Below are 14,171 nucleotides of genomic sequence, written 5' to 3'. Positions count from 1 at the left end.
AGGACGTCTGGTGCTTTCACTCAAACGTGTCAAGTGGGATTTATGCTTTTAAAGGTATGGCGTTACTCTAAAATGACAGAAAAGGTCAGTGGACCAGAGGAGGGTTATTATTTTGTGAAAGCTGTCAACACTAATTTGAGGAAGAAGAAAAAAAAACAGATGAGTACTCTCATTGCTATTACATTTGAAGATGAATGCAATCATTGATTTCTTCTATTGAATGGAATGTAAACATTTCAAAACACTTCAAAGTGTTTAGCCCGCAGGCTGTGATGTACTTCTGCTCTCCTACGTATGTTTTCGGCCGTGACATCACAGCGCCGGCGGGCAGGCAGCGGCGAAGACGCCAGAGGATGCCAGACATTCCACGAATGCCCCACACAGGATCTGACTGCTGCTTGTGAACACAACCCCTCGGCCTGTGGCCAGTGGAAAAATACAAGCTTGTCTTCAGGGTCGCAGGGGCAAACAAGACTCTCGGTGGGGGTCTACGACGGGTTGGCTGGCCGCCTGGGGAATATCTGCTGGGTTCTGATTGATGTCATTGTTTTGCCATTTTGGTGCCTATTGTGAGACATAGCAGAGCTGCGCAGCTTCAAACTCTTATATACAATGGTCGATTTGATGAATAGTGGAAGAGTATGTGTGTATAAAGAGTTGACATAGTGTCTCTTCTTACATTACACACTGTTATAAAAGCAAGTCAATGGCGACACGTAATGTGACGTTTCGCCGGGCTGTACATGTGTTGGGCGATCGCGTTACAGATCTGGCCTTATCTCAGCCCTTGTCACGCAACTGCAGGTTGTCTGCTTTCGTTTGCTTTCGAATGTTGAGAAAAGAAAGCTTGAAATCGGTGGCAAAAGACGTCAGGAAATGTCCTATCTTTTGCACGCAAATCATGCTGCAATGTGCCTGTGTGCACGACGGTATTTCATGGTTCAAGGTTCAAGGCGTAAAAACTTCCCATCCAGCATCACTTCAGCCTATGTTTTTTTTTTTTGTTGTATTTGCCTAGCAGAACTTTGCATCTTATGGCCAGATTGTAATGGCTCATACTCAGGCTGGGCGGAAAAAATTAAGTAAAAATAATAAAATAAATAAAATTTTCAAAATATATTTTTTTGTTTGTTTGTTTAATTCAAGTTTTCAATTGATATTGTTGGGCAATATTTAAAATGCATATTCATATTTCATATTATCTAGTTGATGTTCATGGACTTTGAAAAATACCAGTTACTCAGTACGAGAGTAGTTTTTTCCACTGAATATGTACTTAGGGTAATTATTTTGAAGACTCCTTTTTATTTGAACTTGAGTCATATCTTTAAGTAAATAATGATTGGCTATCCTCTACTCACCTCTGAATATACAGTTGCTAATTATGTTGACGGGAACTTGCCATGTAGCGAATAATCAGTGTGTGCACGTGTGCGTGAGTTACAACAAGCAGGAGGCCTGCCTGTTCCAGTTGTAATCTGCTTACGGATTTACTGCAGGTGAGTATTTTGCCATGACATCAATGTGCGGACTAAATCTTCTTGGTCAAGATATCCCGTGTGTGTCCTCACCTCAGTGTAGAGAGATTTAATCCAGTTTTGGAACCCCGCAGATTGGAACACGTCAATCATGACTCGTGGCGATTGTTAAGAGGAAAACCAATTTGTTGGTATAACAATGGCTAAAAAAAAAAAGAAAAAGAAATGCAATAATTTAAAAAATGGTCTCAAAGTGAACATTTGAAAGCATGCTTAAATGTTCAGTATGGACGCGTAACAAGAAATTGAAGAATTGTTGCACCAACAATTACTGACAGGCTTTTGATTTCAAAACTGGCTTCCCATTAATTTGTTGTGTGTATGTGATAACGTAAGGTGATCGTACATTTATTATGGGTCCACCGTCATTACGGCCCTCTGAGGGAAACGAAAAGAGTGAGACACCCTTGCTATAAAGCTAACGTTAGCTAGGACGTTAGCCTTTGTTTTGCAAAATTACTCAAAGACAAAGCAACCATACATTACATACGTACTGTAAATGTAGGTTTTGGTTCTCCCGGGCAATCTTACAATCGTATCTATGCCACAGTTTGCAATATCCACCCTTGTACCCTCCTCACCCACGGGTTTTGCTTGATGAAGGATATTAAAAAAACAAAAACAGACGTTTTGGGATCCATCTGCTTACTTGATTTTATTTTCATTTTTAACATCTCAGTTCCGGTCAACACATTTCTGCCAACCAGAAATATCCTGGCACCAGTTGTTTAGAAACAATGACATCCTACTTGACATTTCTCTTTACGACACTTGCCCAGGGACAAAACGACAATGCCAGAGTTTGCCAGCTAAGTACGAGTGTGTCATGCTTCTTACTGTGGTTTTTTTTTCAATGTTTCTATGTAAACAGGTACTGTTTTGACAACATCATCTGTACTGAAATTTCCTAAGCACCTTCCTGTTGGGTCACAGCGGAGTTATGGTTGTCCTCAAAGGTTGGATAGCATACGTAATCATAATTACAAAATAGTCCCCTGCTTTTATAGATATCTTGTTTGCATGTCTTACACTTTTAGATTCATAAAAATTTTAGAGGTCACAAATCGAGTATCCTATTGATTATTTGGGTAATCACACAAACACCTGACAAATATTTTTGGGGTGGGGTGGTGGTCGGTGGCAAAAATGGATAACAGTGTTATCAACGCATCTGAAACTATTCTCACTTGAAATAAAACAACCTTTTCATATTCATTTTCATATAAGCCAGGGTCTGGTGTTGTGATCTTTTTGTTCACATTTGCCACATTAATCATGTCATCACTTAATACTTTTTCTCAATCGCTGTTTAGCTATGTTAGAGCGTGCAATGCTAAGCTAAGTTAGCTGGAGAAGCTTTAACATGCATAGATGCAAGTGAAAATGCTTTGCTTCTTTTAAGAAGTGATTGGACGTACTGTGACAAGGTTTTAACTTGTTCAGAGCAAGTTGTAAATAAAAAGCATCAAAGCCGAGTTGGTTTACGTCTAGTAGTAGGCATTTGACAACCGACTGGCCGGCTCACGCTAACACGTTCCTGTGTTTTCTAACCTCCGCCAGCTCCGCTTTGCAGTAATTACATAAAACTTTATTTTTGTCCAGTTTAAGTTTAAAGCAACCCCAAATCTTGGGCACATTTTTCATTTTTGAGTATTTTTATTAAAATTGGTTGAAAATCGTGTTGTCTAACCATTTATATGACAACAGACTTTTGAGCTTGTGTTGTCAATCTTTCTTTTCTTGTACCTGGGACTGGTATTCCTTTAGAAAGTGGAGTGTAGCTCGATATTTGGTTTAAGTCTTAAAAAATGAGAATAAAGATGAATATTCTGTATTAAACAATAGACAAAAAAGGTCACAACCCTCTTCAGTTTTCAAGTTTATGCCGTTGTGCTTCATGACTTGATGAATCCACAAATAACAATGATCTACTGAATGAATGCTGTGGCGGCACACATCCAGCTTCACTCCACTTTCGTCTGCAGGGATCCATGAAAGTTAATAAAGTTTAGAGTCAATGTATCACAAAAGAGCAACAAATTAACTTGAAGTTAGTCTGTTTTTGTTTCCATGTCCCCTAAGTTGTGATTCTCGTTAAACTTTAACCGTGAGACTCTGTTGGCCAGTAATTAAAAAAACAAGATATTGTATTGATATGAATTTAAAGCGCCCCCTTCCCATTATAATTTTCGTAAGATATGGATATCTTTGAAAAATTATATAATTTCTATTTTTAGTTAAAAATTGACATTTTAACTCATTTTTGTGACTGTTTCTCTGTAGAACGGGGACACTGTAACCCTGCTTCTTTTTACAGCTCTGTTCCGAAATGTCATGAATCAATTATTATTCTGAGAAAAAAATACATTTTTTAAATTTTCTAGACATTCGTTGTATCTGTGTCCGAATATGTTCAGAAGACGATTGCTATACGCAAAAAAAGGAATGACCAGCGTGACCATGTGTTTTTTATTTTGTTTTGGAAAAAACCTTTCCATATACAATGCACATAAATCCTGAGGATTTGGATGACTTCATGTCATAAATTCCTCTGAGAACATGATGATCCAAACCATCCCATCTCATGTATAAAAACCTCCAGGCCATGTGTCACGTTCACATGACATCACTCAGCAACAACAACGTGACTAATTTCCTGGGGTAAATATTATTACATCCATATATTTTACCATGACTATTCAGGGCATCAATTACTCTATTTAGATTTAAGAAACAACCCCAAAAAATGTTGGACTTGATGATGTTGAAAACAAGCTCACTTCCTGTCACGGCAGCGGCGTCTGACACATTTCAAAGCCCTTCATTTAATTCAAATGGCTTTGAAGTTGAGTCAGAGTCGCTATCGCCAACTGAAACAACCACTGAAAGTGGCAAATGTCATTACGGTGTCTGACTGGAAAGACAACACAACTGAGGGGACGCGTAGGAAACAAAGCTTAGTGTGCTTCTGTCAGGCTTTGCACCCGAGTGTCCGACCTTATGTTGACAGCATGTTGACACTCTCTCAGCCCACGTTAACGACAATGCTTTAATCTCTCAACCTGACTATTGACATAGGCTTTTTTTCTTTTTTTGTTTTTCAACTCGCCTAACGACTTTCACACGCATACAGACAAACAAATGCACAGGAAGTTCAAGGGACACAAAAGGCGGGAGGGCTGGCGGTTGTAGGGCAGCAGGGGGGGGGGGGGGGTTGCGCATATGTCGCTCGTGTCTGAGGGAACTGGTGAGGTCATGGATGAGCATTTCCCACAGAGGCGTCAACACTACTGATGTTCTGTCTCAAAGACTTGTTTACATGGAAGTCTTTAGAGCAGGCGTGGGCAAACTACGGCCCAGGGGCCACATGCGGCCCGTTAAACGTTTTAATTGGGCCCGCCGAACTTGAAAAAAATTAAATGAATAAACCTTGTTAATGTTTTATTTTCTAAATACTGTGTGTGTTTTGTTGAAATGCTTTTGTTCACTTTCATTTAAAATGAAATGTTTCGTTTTTTTTCTTCGATGAGGTGAGGTTACCAAAACACTCCATCCGGCCCCTCAGTAAATATTTTTAACGCATTGTGGCCCGGCAATCAAAAAGTTTGCCCACCCCTGCTTTAGAGCGTGTTTACACATGATTTGTTTCTTCTTTTCTTTTTCACTACCAGCCGAGTAAAAAAATATGGATCTTTGACGTCTTTAGCCGTCAATGGTAGAAAATGAATGAAATAAAAACATTTTCCACCTCTCCAAAAAAGTGCTGCTGTGGAGAGCCTCTCAATACAGGAAGGTTTCATGCACATATGTTGTGATTTATCTGATCTGAGTTGACTCTGTTGGATCGCACTCCTGCATCAATGATGCAGATGGCTGTTTTGTTCTTTCAGGCCTTGAGGGCCAATCACTTTTTTTCTCACAGTCCACAAGAAGTCACAGCCAATGTTTTGGCTAATTTGCAAACCAAACATATTGCCTTCCCTTTCAGAGGCACCTCCGTAAATGCCCCCGCCACCACCACCACCGCGTTCCCAACTCACCACCCCCTCTCACTGCCATTGGCATGTGAGAGTGGCGCACGACTAAGCCCTGAATGCTCTTTAGTGGTCACACTTTTCCCAAACGCCTTGCAGCTGCTCCTATTGTGGCTCCATAGGGAGGGCTCCTTCGCCAATTCTTTGGGCCTCCTGTCGCTGTCCAGGCCTCACACAGATTCAAACAGAAGGAGTAGGGATCCGACAATGGAAGACGCCATGACATCATGCGTCTTCTGTGGCAGAGTAAAAAAAAAAAAAATCAAATGTTAGGATTCCATTGCATGAACAAAGAGTTGTACAGCATTGGTGTGATATATTTTCTTCGACTCTTGCAACAATCTGAATTAATTCATCAAATAGAGAGTATATTTCGATGCAAAGACTGTTCTAATAGCTTTCTTTGATCCCTGAATATTTTTCTCTTCTTGTAAAATTTAACCAAAGAACAAAACTGACTCAGCATTTTATATACTTCTCAGGGAAACATTTCTCAAAACATCATGCTTATAGGTTTAATTTTTCTGCTCATGAGCGCCACACTCCAGCAGCGTTGCATTGCAAGGCCCTCTCAAGGTAACTTAAGCAGGGTATTTTGTTCTGAAATAATAAGACAAAGACTAAAACGCTCTGTGCACGAATTAGTTTTGATTTCTCCAACAAGCGTCAAGCAAATAAAACTCAAACTACCTACAGCCCGTGTTTTTCCATTTTCATGACTGTGACTAAGTTTGGTTACACATATCAGCAGAGGTTGAAGGCCGCCAAAGAAAGTAAAACACTTTTTTATATATATGGAAAGAGAGAGAGAGAGAGAGGGGTGAGGTCGGAAAACACAATGATCGAAATCCAATATAGTGCTCTACTTGTGAATTGAAAGGTTGTGTTGTTTTAGTCTCCGATCACATGTTTTGGATTACGCATTCATATAAACAACACAATAAAAGGATCACTTTTTAAATGTACAAAGTCACTTTTATTCAGTGGTATAAAAAACATTGAAATGAACATATGCAAAAATAGATACACTAGAGAAATATATTACTTTAGTTCAATAAATATGTCACATAGCAATCATTGCCCATCTCGGGGCTTGAAGTACACAGTACAGAAACATGAGGTATTTAATGGTCGCTTTCCCCAGCACGTCAGGATCGTCACATCTAGCAAAGGTTGGCCTCTTCCGTCACTTCCACAATAAACAGAGGGGATACATTCATTGTTCTTCAAATGAAGCAGTAACTTGTCAGAAAGGTTAATTATTAGATCCCTTAACTAGGGAGCAAAATAGACATTTTGGAGGTCAACATTCCTGAGACTGCTGTTAGCCCTCTGATTTGTTATCAATAAATGATTGTGATTATCAAAAGCATTTGCCTTCATGTAGCAGAATCCTATTCCAACATCCGCGCTGAGCAATTACACGTCAATACTGCTTGTTGGTAGCTGCCACATCTCCCCTTAAATGGACGTCACGATACAAGGTTACATTTAGTGCAGTGATACCAGCACCACTGTTTAAGAGTCACCAGTTGTTGAGTTGTTTAAGTCCTGTTGTTTATGTCCCGTTCTGCATCAGCAGCTGGGAGAGGTAGTGATGGGACTGTGGAGGAAAGAGAGCTGGCTGGCGGACGAGTGCACCGGGATGGACACCGGGAAATTGAAAACGGTGTTGCCGTTGCCGATGGCCGGACTTCCGGCCTCAGACGAGCAGGTGGAGGAGGCGAGAACCTGCGACTCGAACTGGAGGAGCTGACCCATGAAGCTGAAGTTGGGCGAGATGATGCTGCGGCGTTGCTTCACAAACTCGAAGGCCTCGTCCAGTTTGACGCGGTTGGTGCGCATGAGGTAGGCGAGGCAGATGGTGGCCGACCGGGAGATGCCCGCTTGACAGTGGACGAACACGCGACCGCCGTTATTACGAACTGAATCTGCACAGAGAAAAGAGGCGGCAGAGTTAGCACATTGCGATGTGGCTGTTTATGCATGCAGGAAACATTGCGGTCCTCACAGTTGCTATTTAAATTCAACAGCTCATTAAGACACAGGAGCACGGTTAATGGGGCGGCGGGGGTGTAGGCCTGTGGGGGTCATCCCTGAAGGGGGGTGGGCCATGTACACAAAGAAGAGGAACAAACGCCCCACTGGGCATATTGATCTGGGAGGAAGGCCGCCAGTGAGTGAGGAGAAGTCGCCTTTTGTGAAGACACAACAAAAGGATGGCGCGAAGCCAAGCCGAACCCGCTGTTGCCACGGCCTGGCAACTCATTTAAAAAACAGTCTGTGTTTGTGTTTGGGTGGGGGGCTTTTCTACAATTGAGGGGTGATGATGTAACCAAACCAGCTGGTCAGTTTTTGGAGGGAACTTTTTCAAATTTAAATCCACGAGTGAAGGAGGGGGGGGGGGGGTTTCACTTAGCTATTAAGAGCACAAAAGCAGTGTAAAAATAGGAAATAAAAATACTAACCGATAAATTCAATGGCCTCGTTGAACCAGGAGCTGATATCCGCTTTGTGGTTATCCTCCACAGGGATGCTCTTGTACAAAAAGGAGTCCTCAAAGTGGTTGGGGCAGTTGGCGGAGACGTTTATCAGGGCCGTGATCCCCAGCATGTCCAGCATGTCTTTTCGGGACGCATGGTAAGCACTACCGAGGTACAGGAAGGGCAAGATCTCCACAGGACCTCCCTAAGAAGATGACAAATAACCACAGTCAGTCAAGGAGGAGAAAGGTAAACATTTTGCTGTGACCGTGTTGAGGGAAAAGACACAAACCTGGTCATAAAGTGGCGTGTTGCATGGACTACAGCTTGGGTCTGCACTTCCTGGGTGGCTGGAGCTTAGAGGTAAACTAAGCCCCTGTGAGGGAGAAGGCTTGGTGCACATGTCTGGATACTCTTTGGAAAATGCGTCAAATCCACCTGTGGACCAAAAATAAATAAAGAAATAAGAACGTGTTGTAATCACATAACCGAAAAAGGGAACAACTGCTTGGAACAGAGCGAGTGGAGTCTATTTCTGAATTGTTTACAGCAGCACCAGCTGGTATGGTGACAGCTGAAAACCACATTTGCTACCAAGCACACACACAAGCACAACAAATGTAACGGAGACAATTTGCTTACCTTTCAGGAAGAAGACACTCGCGCCACAGGGGTCCCGGCAGAGGGCTGCCACAGCCAGCATCAAAGTTCCGTCTTTCTTGGCTTGGCTTAAGTCACAACTGTGATCGTCCAAAAGTACCACCGACTGGTACTCGCCGGAGAGGAGGCGGCTCCTGGTGTCCTCGTTGGGGACAATGTGTTCGAGTCCCAGGCCGCCCCTGGCTCGTCTCCGCACGATGGTGCTGAAGCGGACGTTTGTGGAGGCCGTGATGTGCGAACTGTTGAAGGACAGGAAAGAGCGGCAGTCCAGCACTAGGCAGCCCGGAGCGTCGGCCTCAATCAGACCACGGAGAGACGCACAGTCGATGGTGGGCATCTCCATTATGACCATAGTAGGGCGACGGGAAAGAAAAGTTAGATCCAAATACATATAGCTTGAAGCGGTGGAGAGCTGCTGGTTGTAGACTCCTCTTTGTTCCGATGTAAGAAAAAAAATCTTCAGACGACAAGAAAAAGTAACTTAAAGTGCTCGCAGCGTCTTCTTGAGCGTATCCGCTGTTGCTAGTTCTTTCCTGGTGTAACTGTAACAGTAGCTTGCGACGAAGTGACTGTAGAAGTCGCGTTGAAGCACTTTATTTATATACGGCCAAAGCTTTGTGAATGGGAGGCCACTGACGTCACGGGACCGCCCTCACTGGCGTCCTGCCAGACTGCATGACGTCAAAGGCACGCGCCCGCCCGCAGTGAATTCAACCACACGGGCGCGCGCACGCTTTCAGAACATTTTGGTCCCAGGCACGCACACGTCGTCCGCGTCCGCCTTCATTACCCAGCTGTCCTATCTCAGCGCGGGCACGTAGCAAGCGAACGAGGCAAATCATTCTTCACTATTTTGTAGTTTGTAGTTACTCTAAATAAGCCACGTAAAAGTAAACAATTTTGTACTCTGATAAAAAGTAAAAGTAGTGATTTGACTCTTTTACGAAAGTGAAAGAGTAGACTGAAATGTACTCAAGTCGAAATATTATCTTTTTTACAGTCAATTATATATAATGAAAACAATTGTAAACTAATAAATTGTCACTGAAGGCTTTTATGCCAAAAACACTCGTATAGCTTTGCCAATGTTTTTTGTGCTTTACACAACCAAACACATTTACAAACAGAACTGAAGACATTCACAAAGAGAGAGCACAAAAGTATCTTATGAGAATTGCTAAAAAAAAAGGAATGTACACTAAACATTTACAACCAAAAGATGTAGAGACATTAAAAATCAAAGGGGGAAACAACTTTCTGAAATTACTAAAAGAACGTGTTGTCTATTATCAATGTTATGATAAAGTCCTATTGTTGAATTGACAAATTATGATAGATCACTATGTATATTGTGTGAGGGGAAAAACATGTCCATGTCTCTATGCATAACATAAATGCATAATATTGCACATCATATGCATTTTAATGACAATTGAAATCATACACTTTGCCTGTATTTGTTTGTCCTGGTTACACAGAGAATCTTTGGATGCCAGAAGTTGATGCTTTGTACGCTCAAAAGTTGAGAAACAGTGACAGTAAAAAAATCTTGGAAAAGAAATACTCAAGCAAAGTGTAGATACCAAAATTGACTTAAGTACGGTAACAAAGTATATGGTCACTTCCCACCACTGGTGTTGACTCTCCAAAGCGGTTGATGGTTAGTCACTTTAATCACATGTTGGTTACATCATATCATCAACACACTCATTGTGAGTGACTCTTCAAAAATAACCATTGCTGATTGCGAATGAATAGATGAGTTGTCTTGTCTTAGCTTAAGTCAAGTAAAACATTTACACAATCCTTTTATGTGTAAATATTTATTCTGGATGCATCATGTAGTGCATAGTGATTAAGGTAGCTAGCATTTCCTCACTGAAATTGTTAGTTTCGTGTAAAGTGTAAAACTAAAAACAAACGTTTATATACTGCCATGTGTATTGTATTGATTTTCAGGCCAAGTATGTTCATAAATGCATGCAGGCCTATTTAATTTTTTTTGACAACATTACATCGTCAACAATTTGAGTGCTGTAATTTTTTCCCCCACCTCTGTTTTTTTTTTTACTTTGTGACCCGATGGAAAACATAAATATATATTACAATTACAAATACATACTTAAACATTTTAAAAATGGAGATTGTGTTTATAGGCCTCTTCAACTTTTGTGTTGTTTTTCTTTTGTTTTAATATCAGTCATGCTATCCCATCAACTGTTCAAAAGTGAATACAGAAATTAAGTGTTTGCCAGTAAATGAGGAATTTGACAAATTTTCCATGATGTTAGCATATAATGAGATTTCTGTTTTGCCTCTTGACCTGAGGGTTGACAAATAAGAAAATAATATGTAAATATCTGGCACGGGGGGCCATAAACATTTATTCTTTGTTTTTATTAGTCGGAGGTACATAATGTTCAATGCCCCGAGAGTGAAGGCAAACCATAAAAGTTAATCACTGTATAGAAATCTCAAGTCCAGTAAATTTCCACACGCTGAGTACCAAAACACGGGTCTTCCAGGAAGACAAGGCAGATGGAGATCTTTCCGACATGTCTAATTGAAAAAGGTGACTGTAACATTAATGTCCAGATTTTTTATTTTTTTTTTACGGTGACAGCCACTCAGAAAAGCCCTTTTGATTCGCTGCTTTGATGACTCAGAATAAACCCTGCTGTCTCATCATCAGGAAGCAGGAGTCTCATTGTTGACAACAGGTGGAGGGTGTGTTTCACTCTTTTGTGACTTGAACGCCGGTGTTGTTTTGTTGTTGTCAATGTACAGCATTGACTCCCCTCCAGCATGCTTTTTCAGTTTCAGTTCAACATGCGTCACTGGTTGTAAATCTATAAATCCAATGATTTGCATACTCTTATCTTATCGGACTGTATGTGTGTCAAGTGTATCTTATCTTTTTCAAAAGAGTTGCTCAAATAAGGGCTATGACCTCATTATCACGCCAGAGAAACCTGAGCGGGTCTATCAGCCCTCCGAATCCACATCCTCCGGTTTTACCTCGGTGAAAGAAAGGATAATAGGACGTATTCTGTGAGAAAGGGGACGTGGTGGATGAGAATCCAAAAGGGCAGAAACTTAACTAATCACAACCGAGTGCAAAAACTCTCCAGCCGGTTTAACCTAACGCTCCTGTGAGATGAGTCAACAGCAAACCAAATGCAACAGAGTTGGAATGTTACACACTTTCCAGGGGAGGAGGGGCTGGAGTGATTCTGTATCCAAACATTTTGTCCTAAATGTGTCTTCCGCCAAGTCATGATGATTTGGCTGAGGAAATAAATTTGACCAGCAAAAAAGGTAAACTGTAAAAGTTACACATAGTAACAGTTCAGCACTTTCATATACAACACAAATCAGAAAAGGTGAACTTGGGTTTGTCGATGAAAAATATTTTCCTCCAATAAGAATAATAAACCAATGAGTTTAAACTAGGCGTGGGCAAACTACGGCCCGGGGGCCACATGGAGCCCGTTAAACGTTTTAATCCGGCCCACCGAATTTGAAAAAAATGAATTGAATAAACCTTGTTAATGTTTTATTTTCTAAATACTGTGGTTTTTCAAAAACAAATATATTGTTGTAATGCTTTTGTTCACTTTCATTTAAAATTAAATTTATTTATTTTTTCCGATGAGGTGAGGTTACCGAAACACTCCATCCGTCTGCTCCTGTTCTGGCCCCTCTGTCAAATTTTAGAACCCATTGTGGACCGCAAATCAAAAAGTTTGCCCACCCCTGGTTTAAACCAAGACTTGAAAATAGAGCTGATGCTCCCGATGTCAATAATTACAGTCTGTAAGTCTTTCTTTCAGAAAGGGAAGTGAAAGAGGCGACAGACCCATTTTTGCTGTCATGCTTACCCGTTTACTGTCAATGTCACTATAGACAACCCCTGAGCAATCGTGGGAAAACACACAGCCTATATCCAACAGCTGACACATTTTTTTGACTGGAATGTGTTTAATTTCTGAAGCAGCCCCCCATAAAAGGATGAGATGGCACATAATTCGCCAATGTAAATCGTCTGGAGGGAACTTTCTGTTACTGTTTTGTAAGGTGAAAAATGCACATTGTTTTATAATGTGGCGTTAACAGTAATTGTTGTGTATTCAATGTTTGCTATGAAACAATATTCCATTTAAAATGAGTAGTCTTTGATTTTTGTCTTACATTTTCAAACAAATATTAAATTATGAGTCCTCATTTCTGCATAAAATAGCAAACCTTAAACCAAAGCACCTATCTTACACAAGAAAAATCTTTACGGCACACGACTAAACGAAGATGTTACAAAAGTGTGAATATCTAAATAATGATGATCTCGTTTCAATGAGTCACAAATTTAAATTTATTTCCTGCAAAAATCTGGGCTGTTTAAGGAACACACGCCAATATATTCATATTCGAAGCTATGACGCGTGTATGAATGGCAACAGGTGCGTATTCAGATGTATGTTGCCTCTGCCATCCAATGCGAGAACATTACCAAATATAGCTTTGTAATTATTAAATAATAATTTTCGGATAAATTAGGTGAAATTGGAATTTCCTGTGGCACCCTTGATGACCTCATGACATACTCTGGAGTACCATAGAGCAGTGTTTCCCAACCAGGGGTACGCTTGAACATTTCAGGATGTACGTAGAAACATTGGTCTTTTTTTCCCCAAGATTAATAATCTGTGGCATAGTCAACAACAAAATCACAACAGCCGCGTCTCAGCTCAAGTGTCTCATTCAAGCTCAGTTGTCAAACTGAATACTATTCTTGTTGAGTGTTTTGTTCCTAATATATTAAGTTTACATTTTTAAAGGCAAAATGTTATTTGGTTTTATTTTCAATTTGAGTTAAAAAAAACACTTGAATCAGAAGAATTAAATGTTTGATTTGAGGAAACAAAAATAAAAATATTTTCATTTAATAAACAGTTTTGTTACATTTATGTTTTTCCATGATAAATTTGGTATGTTTTTTTTTCCTGGTGTGGCAGAAGTACGCTTCCGTAGTTACGTTCTACTTTTGGAGAATCATCAACATTATGAATCACTCTCGTGGTATGACAAAAGGTTTCAGGGTACACTAGCCTAATTGTACTAATTTCTCAGTCTGAAAAATAGTGTACCCATTTTACACACTAAGAACAAATAAAAACACTAATGACAAATTATAATAATAAAAGATTTCATTGTACTTTTTACTGTCGCTTATGTATCTATTAAAGTTTCTTCATTTTTGTTGTTGTTGAAATAACATTAACTTAATATTTTACTTGTATTTTATAATATCGATTTGAAGTGACAGAAAATGCTCAAAGTCAAAGTTTATATTTTATGTGCCCTCAGATAGATTGCTTTTGAATATACTTAAAATTGTTCCATCGTTTAAAAGCCAAAACGTTTCTTTCTTAATTTCAGCGTTCCTTGCCACAGGAAGC

The 14,171-nt window shown here is 40.3% G+C and overlaps 1 protein-coding gene across 1 annotated transcript; it reads right to left on the bottom strand.

Annotated features, from left to right (window-relative positions):
* Positions 1 to 6,525: 6,525 nt before the first annotated feature.
* On the bottom strand, positions 6,526 to 9,308 carry dusp1 (dual specificity phosphatase 1). The gene is made up of 4 exons (XM_088294443.1): positions 8,698 to 9,308; positions 8,348 to 8,493; positions 8,041 to 8,260; positions 6,526 to 7,503 (listed from the first exon to the last, which is right to left on the bottom strand). Exons 1-4 carry the CDS (start codon positions 9,104 to 9,106, stop codon positions 7,148 to 7,150), a joined length of 1,131 nt encoding a protein of 376 aa, XP_088150569.1. The 5' UTR covers positions 9,107 to 9,308; the 3' UTR covers positions 6,526 to 7,147.
* Between the last annotated feature and the right edge of the window lie 4,863 nt (positions 9,309 to 14,171).

Source organism: Idiotropiscis lumnitzeri, chromosome 4, assembly GCF_059441095.1.
Source record: "Idiotropiscis lumnitzeri isolate Australia: NSW breed Sydney's pygmy pipehorse chromosome 4, RoL_Ilum_1.0, whole genome shotgun sequence".
In the NCBI taxonomy this organism is placed as follows: domain Eukaryota; kingdom Metazoa; phylum Chordata; class Actinopteri; order Syngnathiformes; family Syngnathidae; genus Idiotropiscis; species Idiotropiscis lumnitzeri.
This window is presented reverse-complemented; position numbering and strand designations above follow the sequence as displayed.